Source organism: Amblyraja radiata, chromosome 15, assembly GCF_010909765.2.
Source record: "Amblyraja radiata isolate CabotCenter1 chromosome 15, sAmbRad1.1.pri, whole genome shotgun sequence".
Lineage (NCBI taxonomy): Eukaryota > Metazoa > Chordata > Chondrichthyes > Rajiformes > Rajidae > Amblyraja > Amblyraja radiata.
Genome location: NC_045970.1, coordinates 32,230,188 through 32,246,199, shown reverse-complemented (window position 1 = coordinate 32,246,199; position 16,012 = coordinate 32,230,188). Strand labels below are relative to the sequence as shown.

At 40.2% G+C, this 16,012-nt stretch overlaps 1 protein-coding gene across 5 annotated transcripts in view; it reads right to left on the bottom strand.

The window, feature by feature from the left end:
• Positions 1-1,763: 1,763 nt before the first annotated feature.
• Positions 1,764-16,012, bottom strand: part of gpam (glycerol-3-phosphate acyltransferase, mitochondrial) — a 76,858-nt gene continuing 62,609 nt past the window's right edge. For 4 of the 5 annotated variants that reach the window (XM_033033979.1, XM_033033977.1, XM_033033978.1 and 1 more), the window contains 6 exons: positions 15,839-15,916; positions 13,743-13,868; positions 12,471-12,591; positions 8,919-8,987; positions 7,442-7,500; positions 1,764-6,350 (listed from right to left, as the gene is read on the bottom strand). In XM_033033979.1, the coding sequence (XP_032889870.1) occupies positions 6,237-6,350; positions 7,442-7,500; positions 8,919-8,987; positions 12,471-12,591; positions 13,743-13,868; positions 15,839-15,916 (567 nt within the window). In that variant the 3' untranslated portion in view covers positions 1,764-6,236. The remainder of the gene's footprint in view (positions 6,351-7,441; positions 7,501-8,918; positions 8,988-12,470; positions 12,592-13,742; positions 13,869-15,838; positions 15,917-16,012) is intronic. The other variant, XM_033033981.1, reaches the window with a different exon arrangement.

Genomic DNA, 16,012 nt, shown 5'->3' with positions numbered 1-16,012 from the left:
ATCTTCAGCTCTCACTGCCTTGGCAGGGCAGCCAACATCCTGAAGGACCCTTCCCACCCTGGACACAACCTGTTCCACCTGCTGCCCTCTGGCAGACGGTACAGGTCTTTCAAAACTCGCACAAACAGACTGAGAGACAGCTTCTACCCCATAGCCACACGTGAACTTAACAATGCAAAATAAGTAATAACACTCACATTTAACTGAATGGTTCTACGTCAGCTGCTATTGTTATTTATCTGTAATTTTTTTTTATATGTATATATTTTTACCTTTTTTTATATATTTAAAATTGCTCTTGTGAATCGCACCGTGGGATTGACTTTTAAATTTCGCTGTACCATGTGCAATGACAATAAAGAGATTCATTCATTCATTCATTCATTATAGCGCCAGAGATCTGGGTTCAATCCTGACTGTGAGTGCTGTCTGTAAAAAGGTTTTCTCCGAGTGCTCTGGTTTCCTCCACATTCCAGAAACGTACAGGTTTGTAGGTTAATTGGCTTCCGTAAGCTTCCCCTAGTGTGTAGGATTCAAAACTGCCCACATACCTCAAAAGGTTTCCTATTCATGTACCTGTCCAAATGTATTTTAAATGTTGTTATTGTACCTACCTGAACTACCTCCTCTGGCAGCTTGCTCCATTTACCCACAGCCCTGTGCATGTTAAATCTTTCCCCTCTCAATTTAAACCCATGTCTGTTGGTTCTTGACTTTCCTGCTCTGGGTAAAAGACTGTACATTCACCCTATCTATTCCCCTCATGATTTTATACACTGCTATAAACTCACCCCTCAGCCTCCTGCCCGCTAAGGAATAACGTCCTAGCCTGCTCCACCCTTTCCTATAGGCCTCAAGTCCTAGCAACATATCTGTAAATGATCCAGAGTGTTTTGAATTAAAGTTGTACTTGCCCCATATGTAAACAGTAATGCTCCAGCAAATTATTTAATGGAGTGCAACAAACAACTTTATTTGCAGAACTGAAAAGAGTATTTCTCATCTTTTCCTGAAGTACACTTACTCTAATAGTCCATAGGGCAAATGACGCCAAGGTGCATCATCAAGGTGGAACATGCGCCAAGGGTTGGTTGTGGAGGCAGATACGATAGTGGCATTGAAGAGACTTTTAGATAGACACATGAATATGCAGGTGAATGGACGAATATGGATTAAGTGCAGGCACGTAAGAGTTGGTCTTGGCATCATGTTCAGCATAGACATTGTGAGCTGAAGGGCCTGTTCCTGTGAGGCGCTGTTCTATTAAATCTTCCCCCCTCCCACTTTAAACCCGTGTCCTGTGGTTCTTGATTTTCCAACCTTGGGTAAAAGACTCTGGGCATTCACTAACTATTTCCCTTGTGATTTAGACACTGCTATAAACTCACACCTCAGCCTTGTGTGCTCCAAGGAATAAATACCCCCCCCCCTCCCTCATGATAGTACCTGCCCCAACTGCCTCCTCTGGCAGCTCGTTCCATACAACCACCACCCTTTGTATGAAAAAGTTACCCCTCAGGTTCCCATTAAATCTTTCCTCCATCACTTATGTCCTCTGGTTCTCAATTTAGCCGATTCTGCACAATAGACTGAGCGTCTAAATGATCTATTCCTCTCATGCTTTTGTACACCTCTATAAGATCACCTCTCATCCTCCTGCGCTCCAAGAAATAGAGTCCTAGTGTTAGAATTGTGCGGTGCATTCAAATATGATGCATTTTAATAATTCACTATTCAGCCAAAACATTCATAAAACAGACTGATGCAATTTTTTTCAATGTTTATTTTATAAAAGTGACAAAACAGTTCTCCTCAAACCAGATATAGGATCTTTGAGATCAGTCTCCTGCAATTTGCATTTCAAACATTACAACACAATAGTAATTGGAAAAAAAAATACTTGCGTGCTTGCGCATTTACTAATTTTCCTCTTCCCATTCCCACAAAAACACTACATACAGATAGGCAACAGCTGAGAATTATACAGAGAAAGTGACAGTTCCCTCTTTTGGCTCTGTGGGAATGACTATATCTTGAGCAGTACATGGTTTGTACCACACTGCCAACCATTCTCAAGACAACTGTCATGAGCAAAAAAAGCTTTTGCTTTGTACATTTGGCTTTAGTAGTTAATAATCTTCAAACTGCATTACATTAGTTTAATAATTTAAATAGGTAACTATTTTAGCACAAATAATTAATTATGCTTGTAGAATAATATCAGTAAAAGGTGTAGATCTGAATAAACAATATATACTTTAGTGCCAAATAGCCTCAAACCTTCTGCAGACATTTATTGTGTGCCACTGTCTCGCCAACACAGCAGTATTGGCAGCAAAATGGGCCTCGCATTCAAAAGCACTGAAACTATGTCTTGACATCTGATCTTGACATTTCATTTTCTATCTGCCACCAGTCTATCTAGTTTTGCAGCATCCCAGGACTAAATTAAATACTGCATCAGTCTATCACCAGTTTGCATCAGAAGGAAAACAGTAAATTCCTTAATTAAACTTTTCTATAACCAAAACAGAACTTATTAAGCATTTCGCTAAAGCAATATGAAGGAGATTGACCTGTTAGGGTAATATGCAAGAATGTTTTGCCCTTGAAATTCACAACTACCCCAAAGACATTCACCAGAATATGGACAAGATTGTTTATACATAATAACTCAAAGATTGTTATACCTGCTATTCTTTTCCTGTTTTGTACTTTTACCTACATTTATTTTCTTCATGTGGTACTAAGTATATCCAAAGTTGCTGTTATGCAGTTAGTATATGTTAGAATCTATAAAAACCTAAAAGGTACATGACAACCCAGTCAAATGTATTCAAATTATTCCCCATTAGCACAGAAAGTAAAGTGTGGTCTAGTATCAAATGATCCAGAATGCATCGGTCACAGTTTTAAATTCCTGAAGGATGTTAGATTGGCTGAAAACCTCAGTACCCGTGGATTTGGGATGGGGTAACGGGATTTATGAACCTGAATTCCACAACACTTTCTGGCTCTCACTTCAGAGTGTGCACATGGGTGCTTGTGCGTGTTTGCAGTTGGTATTATCAAGCAAAGCCAGGACAGAATTTAGCTGGGACAGTCAGCGTGGATGAAACATAGTCGACCGATACCCATTGACCAGAGTCATTCACTTTTGGGAAAGGACTGGATCCTGGCAGGTTACAGACTTCAAGAGAGAAAGAAAGGAAGTTGGTGGTAAGAAGGGAGTGTTTTTTCAGAACTTTTACTCATTACCACATCATCAAACAGCCCCAAAAATTAATTAGTTGGTGGAAAGCTGATACCTATTTAAACAAGGTAAGATAATTTACAATAGACCACTCATTGTCATAGTATGTTAAACATTTTGAAATAGATTCAGATATTACCAAGGAAACAGAAATCAGACAAGTAACAGTTAAAAAGACAGCAAACTGTTGTTAACTTCTTGTGTGTTTCATCCATGAGATTTATTCCCTGATTGGCTCTAATAATGGGTTAAGCTCTCTTTCTCTTTTGGAAGCACCATATAATTAAGGCTTCTTGGGATCTAGGTTATTTCACAGTCCTGAGCTTAACAGATCAGTGCAATTGCAGATCAAATGCTTTTCAGCTCATTAAAACCTCTCTATATTCATTTCTTTACATAAAACGTTCGTTTGTACCACAGTTAGGGGAAGATTTCACTGCACACACAAGCAAAACATGTATGACCCAATACCTCTAAACTACCTGTATAATTAAATATCACAACCCTGGAAAGAAAGCTTTCCTGTATTTTTATGCACCACAGTACTGCATGTCAAAAACAGAGTTTAAAATCCTGAAACAAGTCAAAAGAAAACATAAATATAGAATAAAACAATTGACATGGCTGAGCAAGATTACAAGAGAAATGACAAGATAAAGTTTCTGTTTTTATTCTGCAATGTATGTTTTTTTTCTCTTTCAACCCTTTTTCCTCATCAAAATTACTCTCCACATGACCATCCCTTCCACGTCATGATCCGACCTTATGAGGCAGAAGGGTCATTAACAAGTTCAGCAGTCATAGAACCAAAATATCAAATAATGCAGCATGTGACATTGTCGTTTTACATATATTAGTGTACGTTAGAAGCGAGACATTCAGGTTTAGAATTAAAAAAAGAACAAATGCACATTAAAATACAGTCGCTTTAACATGGGAGGACTCTTTGGTGTAACACATAGATGATGACCACTGTGATCTGATTAGCCATTACGTAATACACCATTGAGATTTAATGTCCGTTTGCTGTAAATATTCAGGGTGAAGTTGCAGCTTAGATAAGTGACCTTCTCTTACTGAGAGCTGTTGGCATTCTGGGCGCAAAATCTATAAAGAGGTAGGTCTCCCATTTTGGAGGCTAAATGTTGTGTTTATGAATTTTTAATCCAGATAGAGGGATTAATGTGTGAAATCAGTGAAATGAGGAGCTGACCTTGACCATGTCCTTGCACTGTGAGATAAAACAAAATTAAAAGCCAGTGCAAGCATTTCCAGTATTTTGTACACAGACGGTGGTAATACTACCGCACGCTTCACAGGTATGAAGTTGATCTGTGATGCCCATCTACACACTAGGGATGGTTTACCCACTATATATTTCTTCCAATGCAACAACATTATTTTGTTATTGTACGGTGGCTAATTTGAAAGCCGTTTGGGAGAAGTGTCAGGTTAGCTTCAATACCTGTCAAGGCTGGATTCGAATTTGAGTGTTTAAGTTGGAAGGCATACACAAGTGTTCTCACAGCACACCACTTGCCACAAGATGCATATAATTTTTGAAAGGGTTACCTTATTGCTAAGGTGAAATCAATGTGTATTGAAACCATAAGACCTTCTGGAAAATATATGGAATAAATAAATTCTTTCGTTGCTAAATATGTCAGTAAATTTATTTTTCAGTAAACCTATGGTAATCTTTAAGACCCAGAAAGAGACAGATTGAATAAATGGCAACGTAATTAGTCATCAATGCAAGAGTGTGGGTCAGCTATTCTGATTTACAAAGCAGTTCAGTAGAGGAGAGAGGCTGAAAGAGAGAGAGCAGAGGGAGAGATCGCAGACTGAAGGGATGTATAGAAAGAGCTTGTATTACTCCTATATAACTCCTTGCTGGGGAGGCAAACGAACTCACAGCTTCCAGGCACAGTTGTTTAGTTGTTTCATACAGTACTGGCAATAACCAGAGGCCCGATCGCACGCTCTCCAACACCAACAAATCATCATAGGGTAGGTGTCTGCAACATGGCGGGTAAAAAAAACCTTTATAAAGATTATCTTTCCGGAGTTTGAATGACTGCAACTAATGTGGTGCGGTAGGGCGGGATGGGATAGAGGGAGGAGAATGAGAGCCATGTATTCCTGAAGGTGACAAATCTTTTCAAAGAGGCAACAATCCTCCAAATACTTATGGCTGCTGCTCAGCCATTGACTGATCTTTAGATTGTGCATGGTGTTAAACATTGGTCTAGGCAAAGCCTGCTTATAAAGCCCGCAGCCAAGCGTATAGATACCCTCCTGATTACAAATCAATTATTCCATTTAAGGTACAATAATTAAATCAGGAAGATGGCCCATAACCAAAATAATAGTTTTGTGGGGGTGAAAATCCACACCCGAACGACACAGATCTCACAATGTCTGATTAGTTACGTTTAGTCTATCAAAATCTCTTTTAGTGTACCACTTTCCTGCATTGAAACAAGTCTCTCCAGTGCACCAAGAACCCAAGATAACTTGATACACCTGTCATTATCACTGGATTTGACACTCCAGTTCATGGCGTATGTTCACAACCAGTCGGGAACCGAGTAGCCACTTCAAGTTAAACGAACACAAAACACATAAGCACTACAGGTGAGACAAGCGTCTGTAGTTTTCACATCTTATCATCAAATGTCAGTGTCATCAATAAGCCAGCACTAATGATGGCAATCAGCTTTTGGTGGCTTACCCTTCCACAAGTCTGCATCAAAACACACAGAAGATGACAATGTGTGGAATGATACACCAGTTAAATTACTTTGAGGGAAAGCAGCCAAACCAAGTCAGCCATATATATCTTTCACTAAAACAGTGAAACAAATCAAATTAGAGAATGCAGCATGTAAAATATTCATTTCATTTCTTAAATGTCAAATAATTAATTCAAACGGGTTCATTAATCCATGTCAATAAATTATCATACCCTGTCCAGTATTTTCTACAACACAGTAAAATTATGAATGTACTCCAGCAGCTTCTGTCGATTGATGAGAGGTAGAAAGATGTTGCTCAGTTCCAAAACCGTGCTCCCACTCTTCTGTGCTTTAAAAACCTGCAGAAGTAGAATCGCCACAATGTAAAATGATCGCCATCTTCATGTCAACTTACAACTTGCAGTAGCTACAATTATAGTTCTCTTCCGCAATTACACGTGAACAAATATTTCCGCCTTCTGGTAAGAAAATAAACACTTGGAGCTCAGGAAGCCCGATAGCCCTTTGAGCCTGACTTGGGGAATCATTGAGAATTCAATTAACTAACGCTGGTCGATCATTTCACAAGAGAATCAATAGGAAATTCCAAGTCAGCAGCTATTTTAAAGATTATTTTTTGTAGAACCACAATTTGACAAAATAGCCACGAGAATGTACTGTGCAGACAGAGGCATTTAAACAATTACTCTAGCCCATAAGTAATGATAGTTTATAATATGTCTGCCATGAAGTATGAAAAACGGCCTATTTCGACGAGTATTCTGTTGCTATCAGAGCTTTCAGGTAACTAACATCACCTTTCTGATGGACCCAACAATTTCTGAAAGTTCCAAAGTGCTGTGCATATCAGATCACCTATGCGAAGAAGGGTCCTGACCCGAAATGTCACCTATACACGTTTTCCAGAGTGCTGCCTAACCCAGAATTACACCAGCAATGTGTCTTTTATTGTAAATCAGCATCTTGCAGTTCCTTATCTCTGTTATTTCTGAAAGTTCATTGGAGATATTATTAACCCTGTTAACAAAGTAATCAGATATAACTTTGATGCCCATGTCCATTTTTCACACTTTGCTTAATACTACAAATTAACAGCCTTATTAAGTCATGGTAGCTCAAATGGAAGATAGTCATCACAGTGGCATAGCAGTGGAGTTGCTGCCTTACAGCTCCAGAGATCCAGGTTCAATCCTGAAGACGGGTGCTGTCTTTGCAGTCTGTACATTCTCCCTGTGACTGCGTGGGTTTTCTTCAGGTGGACGTACAGGTTTGTAGGTTAATTGGCTTCTGTAAATCGTTCCTAGTGTGCAGGATAGTGTTAGTGTACGGGGTGATTGATGGTCGGCGCGTACTCGGTGGGCTGAAGTGCCAGTTTCTGCGCTGCATCTCTGAAGTCTAAAGTAAATATCACAGGAAATATAAAACTTACCCCAAGGTCCTTAAGAGTTTTCACCGCACTTTTTGCAAGACAGAAGGTTGCACTCTCCCCTAAAGAACAAAATGAAACAGACTAAACAAGATCTGTTGTGGTATTGTCAAAAATACATTTAAAGATACAATAATTTATAGCCACAAGAATGAGGCACAAGTTATTTTATTGTTAAGACCACAGATTTAAATGCTGCATAAAACAATTCTGAGGTCAATCTGGGTTTAATTATTAATTGCGGAGTGAAGTTTGCAATAAGAATATTCTTTTATATTTCCAGCCTTAGATCGAGTGGGCTGCCAGAGGTTATAAAATAGCCACTTTTTAAAATAAGAAATACGGATACTTCTAATATCTCATGTGGACAAAAGGCTTTTAAACTATTTAACATTTCCAAGCAGATGCCCCATGATAAAGGCATATTGTGCCATGGAATGCCAAATGTGTTACCCCACTGTCACACTGGAGATTTGATGGCTTAGAGTCATAGTGCATACAGTGTGGAGATGGGGCCTTTGGCCCAACTTGCCAATGCTGACCAACTAGTCCAACCTGCCTTTGTTTGGCTCAAACCCCCCCAAAGCTACCCATCCATGTACTGGTCCAAATGCTTCGTAAACATTGTGATAATACTTGTCCCAACTACCTCCTCTAGCAGCCCCTTCCATACACGCACGCCTCTTTGCGTAAAAAAGTTACCCCCCAAATTCCTATTAACTTTCCTTCCTCACCTCAAACCCTTTTATCTGTTTCGCCATTCCCCTACTCTGGGCAAGAGCGTGTGTTTACCCTATTTATTTGTCTCATGATTTTGTACACCTCTACAAGATCACCCCTCATCCTCCTGCGCTCCAAGGGAATAGAGTGCTATCCCGCTCAACCTCTCCCAATATGTCTGGCCCCCGAATCCTGGCAATACCCTCGTAAATCCTCTCTGTACCCTTTCCAGCTTCTTCCAGTTAGAATTCTAAAGTCTATTTGTGGTTTAGGGTAAATTAGCAGTCAAATTACTGAGAATTTTGAAAATTAGGAAAGCTTTTAAATGTCTGGCTCTGAGGTTTTGTTCTTTTTTTCCCCTACATCCTTCCTCCATGTGGTGAACCAGGCACAACTTCCAAATCAGAAAGCTGGGTTCAAGACTTCAGTCCAGCACAAGGCTCAACATCTGGGTTAATGTTTTGGTGCAGCTGTGAGAGGTTGCTGAATGGTCAAAAGTACTATCCCTGCCTTAACATCCTCTGAATTAGATGTTTATCCAAAAGGCCTGAAATATTATTACTGGTTCCATTTAAAATCTTTGGCAGGGTTTTTATTTTGGCGTTCAAACATAAATCATAACAATAAAGGGGTCTGAAATATTTGGAGCTATGAATAATGTTTGTTTATCTTGCAAGTTCATATAAGCAGTTTATGAATTTAGCGCAAAGGAAATTAGATTTCAAATGATCATACTGTATCTCATTTGTTCATGACTCACCAAATACTGCTATTTTCATTTCGGTTCGGGATAAAAGATATTTGTGAAACTTGCTGATGTATTCAGTTTCTGAAAAACAACATATTTCTGAAAGTTGCTTATGAATGAGGATTGATTAAATAGAACATTATACAGTGCTTTTTCTTTCTCCATTTTGAGTGGAGTTTAACTACTATAGCAACTTCACCCTGGGCAATCGATTTTATTGATGCTGAAGTTACCTTGCATATAACGCAGCACAAATTCAACAAAGCCAGGACTGACCATGTACGGTGAGCAGCTGTATTTGGATGTTATCTATTATTGTTGATATTTCAAAATGGCTTGCCACAAATCAGAACCAGATTCTAAAAGCCGCGGCCATACCGACAGCAGGCGTGGCTCACCTGCCGTGGAATCGAGCGAGGGAAGTCACCGAGCCCGGCCACTGCTCGCCCCCGAAGATTGGGGACCAGAGATGAGGTAGAGGGAGTCGGTGGCGGACACGGTATAAAGGGACAGTAAAAAGAACTGGGGGTCTTATCTTCCGTGCCCTCAAGGTCGGCTACAGGAGGCGCCTCCGGGGTACAAAGGTTGAAGATGTTCAAGCATGGAGAGGGGCGACGGTTCGCAGGACGACCGGATAGACCTGCAGCTGCAACGGGGCTTATTGGCCAGCTGTAGTTGGGACTGTGAAATGGCGCCAAAAGCTGGCAACTATTGCACATAGACTCAGTGAGCTGTTTCTATGCATTATGTACTTATTGTATTTATGTATGGTAATAATATTCTGACCAGACTGCAAAAAATGAATATCACTGTACCTTGGTATATGTGATAATAAAGGTATCATAGAACCATTGATTAAATTTACAGCAGTAGATTTGGCTTCAGTTCGTTTGGGCAATTCACATATTTATCTGCAAAGGCAATTACACTGCGGAGTACAAGGATTTCTCTTTCTTAAACAAAACTTGACAAAAATTAAAAAATAGCAGATTCTGCAAATAGTCATACAGTACGGAAACAGGCCTTTCGGCCCAACTGGCTCTGCCAACCAAGATGTTCCATCTACACTAGTCCCACCTGCCCATACTTTGGCCCATATCCTTCAAAAGCTTTCCAATCTGAAGCAAAAACAGAAAATGGTGGAAATACTCAGCAGGTCGGATAGTATATCTGGGAAGAGGAAAAGAGTCAATCTTTCAGGTTGAAGACCCTTCTCCAGGACTGGAAAAGGGAATAAAAGTGAGTTTTACGCTGCAGGGAAGTTGGAGGGAGGAAAGGTTAAGACAAACTGAACATCTATGATAGGTCGAGCTTAAGTTGCTTTGGGAATACATTGTTAATAGAGCAGGTGTAAGTTTTGAGTGCCCGCCATAATGTTTGGGGCAAAAACCCATAATTTATTAATTTGCCTCTGTACTCCACAATTTGAGATTTGTAATAGAAAAAATCACTTGGTTAAAGTGCACATTGTCAGATTTTAATAAAGCCCATTTTTATACATTTTGGTTTAGAAAATAGGTGCAGGAGTAGGCCATTTCACCATGTAGAAATTACAGCAGTGTTTATACACAGTGTACGAGTGATCGGTGGTCGATGTGGACTCGGTGGGCCTAAGGGCCTGCCATACCATAGTTACGCAACCAGACACAATTAAATTTAAGGTAGCTCTTTTTTCCCCAAGAACCCTTTTTTGCTTAAGTCCAAGTCAAGAGTCAAGAGAGTTTTATTGTCATGTGTCCCAGATGGGACAATGACATTCTTGCTTACTGCAGCACAACAGAATATGTAAACATAATACAGAACAGGAGATAAAAGTTCAGTGTGTCTATATACCCTAGCCCAAATATATATACCCAATAAATAAACAGATAAAGTGCAATAGGCTGTTATTGTTCAGAGTTTGGAGTTTGGTGATGGACCATCCACCACCTCCAGTTTAAATTCCATTTTGAATATTTTTGGAGGACCAGGAAACCAAGAAGCAAGAGTTACTCCAGGGAGTTACTCCAGCTCCAGGGAGTGATTCTGCGTTGGTTTTCAGCGGTCGCGGCGAGGTGGCGACCGGACAGCAATGGCAGCCAGATCTCCCACAATGCAAAGGGAGGGAGAAAGTGCCGGCGCCGACCAGTTGCCGTGGCAGTGCGCATGTGCAGGGCGGCCAGCCAGCGGATGAGGAGCGTCCGGAGAGCGGAGAGCGGAGACCTGGACACGGATGGCGGGCGGAGACGGAGAGTGACAGAGAGAGATATAGAGAGAGGGGCCCGCTCAGAGTTTAACGGCAGGTGTCCCGGATGCTTGCCAAGCCGGGCAAAATGGCACGGCTTTTAGGTTGCCCAGTGGGACTTTAGGTGGCCATTGGCACCCCGGGCAACCGTTAATTGCGAGCCCTGTTGCTGTGTCCCAAACATTATGGTGCCCTGAAATGGGGGGACTGTGTATAAACACTGCTGTAATTTCTACATGGTGAAACCAAAATGTATAAAAAAGACCTTTATTAAAATCTGACACTATGCACTTTAACCACATGTGATTTTTTTCTATTACAAATCTCAAATTGTGGAGTACAGAGGCAAATAAATAAATGATGGGCCTTTGTTCCAAACATTATGAAGGGCACTGTATAATATGTTGCAAATAACAGGTCACGGTGTACTAATGGAGAAGGGAAAATTATTTTAAAAAAGAGCCAATGCCACACTTGGAGGACTTACAGAAAAATATGTCTGGTTTGGATAGAGGTAGAGAAAGAGTGTTATAGGAAGTTGGAGAATTCATTATCGAGTCCAGTAAGCATTCGGAAATGGTCAATCGAGAATGTTAATTTTGCTTGCTCTTGACTTGTGGGGATTCCAAACAATTTGTTTTAATTTTAACTTTTGATTTCCTGCATTTTCAGTTTTTGGTTATTGTACGATTGCTCATTCGGTGATTAATATATAGTGATCAACGGAAGCTAGAAGACTCTTGCTCATTGTCAGTCAAGGCTGGCTAAAGAATTAACTGGACCTGCATTGTAAGTGCTGTGCCAACAAGAGCAGTTCAGAAGCTGATGTGACTAGTTTGTCTTTTTAACTTCTTCTTGTCTTTCTACTATCTACAACATAAATCAAGAGAATGGATGAATACTCTCTACTTGCCAGAAGGTAACTTAAATATTTAAGGAGCTCTCCACATGACCCAAGACACAGCAGTGCATTTCATAACTCATCTTGAAAATTGCCCCACTTGCCTAAACATTCTACAGTGTTCACCATCCACTGTGACAACTCGCTAAATTTTCTTTGAATTAATTTCCTGCCTTTATCAATTAGATGAACCAAATGCAAGGCAAAATCACTGCCACTACACCTCTAAATTCCCATTCAAGCCATGCACTATCCCTACCTGGAATTATATTGATTTTCCTTCATTGTCACCGTGTCAAACGCCTGGACCTTTCTATTCAATAGTCGATCGATGGTCAGCGCAGACTCGGTGGGACTTAGGGCCTGTTTCCACGCTGTATCTCTAAAACTAAAACTACAAATGAAGAAAGCACAAGTAATGATCTCAGTGAGAACCTACCTTCAACTGGAAGTCTGAAGCTTTGAATATAAACAGCGGCTGAAAAGTAAGCTTCCAATAAAGGGCCCAACAATCTTTGCAAGAAAGTGATGAACGCCTGGTGATCTGGCGACTGGCTCACCTAGAAAAGTTACAATTGAAAATGATTTGCCGTTTCACAAATGATATTTTACGTATTAACACATTTTGTGTGGGGTTACTCACATTGCAGTTATTTGAATGCTATAAAATACAGTTAGAAATACAGCTTCCAGTCTTCTTTCAGCAAATGGCAGAAGCCACATAATAGAAAATCAATCGGATGGTAGCACGTTTCATTTTATTTATGACATAAATGGTTGTCATTCAGCTCATTAAGTCCGTGCCACTCTCAGAGTAATCCCATCAATCACACTCCCTCATTAATGCCTCTGTATTTTATTTTCTCATACATGCCCATTAGCTTCATTCTAATCCCAGACCATCATTTACACGAGGAGTAATTTACAGAGCCAATTAACTTCCCAACCGAGGACAACTCAGATGGGAATTTAATTCAATCAATCTATTGCACTTACTCTGATTGCCCAAAAGTATATTGAAGAAGCCAAAATTTAATCTATAAAATGTTCCATTGAATGGCCCAGGAACTATGAGCATTTAAACCACATTGTCTAATTAAATTTCTGAGATACAGCGCAGAAACAGGACCTTCGGCCGTCCGGATCTGTACTGACCAGTGATCCCCGTACATTAGCACCATCCTACGCACTAGGGACAATTTACAATCTTTACCAATGCCAATGAACCTACAAACCTGTACATCTTTGGAATGTAGGAGGAAACCAGAGCAACCAGGGAAAACCAACGCGGTCAGAGGGAGAACGTACAAACTCTGTACAGTCAGCATCCGCAGTCAGGATTGAACCCGGGTCTCTGGTGCTCTACTACTTGTCACTGTGCCGCCCCTTTGAGTATTTTTATAATCTGACAATTTAATCCAGGATTAATTTTTTTTATTGTCACCTGTACTGAGGTACGGTGAAAACCTTTGCTTTGCATGCCATCTAATCAAATCAGATAATACTAAACATAAATACAACCAAGCCAAACTCAAGTACAATAGTTAAAGCAAAGGGAAAGATACAGAGTGTTGAATATTGCTCTCAGCGCTATAGCTCAACAGTTCTAGAGACCAAGTCCAACATCCGCAATGAGGTAGAGAAGATTTGGACTGTACTCTAGTACCAAGGACCGTTCAGAAATCTGCCAGAAGTGTTTTACATTTCATACCTTTAGGTAACGATCGCGCTGCTCTTCCCCATAGTCACTGTCATCTTCTTCATCACTTCTCCACGACAGACCATCTGGGTACTTATTCGCCCACGTCTCCTCTGTGGGACTGGGGCTCAGGTCCTCCTGTCCATTCATTAAGCAAAAACATGTTACTATTTGGGAAATACCTATGTCATTTATCACCCAAGTCTCTATTGCAGTGCACTACATTCATTCCTTTTAAGTTTGGCTTTTTTTTTTTTAAAGTCTCACACTGAGCCACCATTGAAGGGATGGACAGAAACTATGGGTAATGATGGCGATGAGTGAAGTTTTTTGCTGATTTGCAGCCAATGTACTCTTACAGACTGTCGCTCTTGCAGTTCAGACAGATACAGTGTTTAGACACAGCAAATTTAAATCAAATGTGACACGTTCTCAAATCAATATAGTTCACATGTTATAGGAGTAGAATTGAGCCATTCGGCCCATCGAGTCTACTGCGCCATTCAATCATGGCCAATCTCTGCCTCCTAATCCCATTTTCCTGTCTTCTCCCCACAACCCTTGACATTCATTCTAATCAGGAATTTGTCTATTTCAGCCTTAAAAATAGCCACTGACTTGGCCTCTACAGCCCTCTGTGGCAATGAGTTCCACAGATTAACTCTGACTAAAGATGTTCCTCCTCACCTCCTTTCTAAAAGTGCGCCCTTTAATTCTGAGGCTATGACTTCTGGTCCTGGACTCTCTCACCAGTGGAAACATCCTTTTCACATCCACTTATCTATGCCTTTCATTATTCCGTAAATTTCAATGAGGTCAACCCTTCAACCCCCTCAACCTTCTAAACTCCAGCGAGTAGAGGCCCAGTGCTGTCAAATGTTAAAATATAGTGCACAGTGTCGAAGAGACCAGGTCCCTGTGCATTGCTTTCATCCCAGAGTGCAAATTCTGGTTTAATCATCATGTCCCAGTTCAAGAGAAAAACATTGGATTTAAGTTGATGTAGCTACCAAGTTTCAGAACAATATATCAGGGATTTCCTAGCTGCCACTTGGAATGCTGTAATTTTCTGCATTCTAAAATAAGGTACAAGTTTGTTCATTCATCACAGCTTTACATCTCATAGATTACATATAGATTATTTATGTGGCAGTATTTAACTTGCTATATTAATTTGATAATGTATCACACTTTTAAAATAATTGCTACCTCGACATGCTTGAACTACTGGAACAACAGCACTGTAGGAGTACTGTAGGAGACTGCAAAGCAGCAAAAAGGCTCAGTCACCACCGCATCTATTAAAAAATGATTACAGAATGGCACTTTATTTTAAATAGTAGTAAAAATTAAAACTGAAAAATACAGGTATATAAAATATTGAAAATTTTTATTTCAAATACGCAGTATTATGCTTTTATATTTTGAATTTGTGTTTATTCGATCAATTTGAGATACTGAGCTTTTAAAGGACATGACAAGTCTCTTAACAAATTCTAGACAATAAAAGAAACAATATATGCATTCTACGTGAAACCACAGCTGGGAGTGGAGTTTAGATATACAGCGCGGAAACAGGCCCATTGGCCCCCCGTGTCCGCACCGACCAGCAATCCCCACACATTAACACTAACCTATATTAAGAACAAATTTTACCAAGCCAATTGACCTACAAAGTTGTATGTCTTTGGAGTATGGGAGGAAATTGAAGGTCTTGGAGAAAACACATGTCTGTCAAGGGGAGAACATACAAACTCCGTACAGACAAGCACCCTTAGCCAGGATCAAACCCAGGTCTCTAGCGCAGTAAGCGCTGTAAGGCAGCAACTCTACAACAGCGCCACCGTGCCGTCCAAAGAAAAGAGAGAAAAGGACTAACTTCTAAACATTAATGGAGAACAAAGAACATGATATATTGTAGGTTTTCTTTTGTGCTTCAATCAGGCTTCCTTTAAATGTAACCAACTATTTCCTACTGAATTACTGCTGGTGGAGAAAACTGGATTGTTTTGGATTGGTTTAGTAACAAGAAGTTCTGATTTTATCCCACTCCAATGGGTGAACCATCAATGGTGCAGCACTTAAAGTTCAACAAGTTGTTTGCTCACCTCTGCCACCAACAGGATGCCGTACTGAATGAACTTGCTCACAGCGTCATTGAAAACTTGGTATACTGCCTGGCAGGGCTACAAATGGAAATTACTTATAATTAGATAATTTAATGTAGGATCAACAATAATCTCATTGCTGCTACATTTGGTGAAAATGCCGTGGGAGTGTCC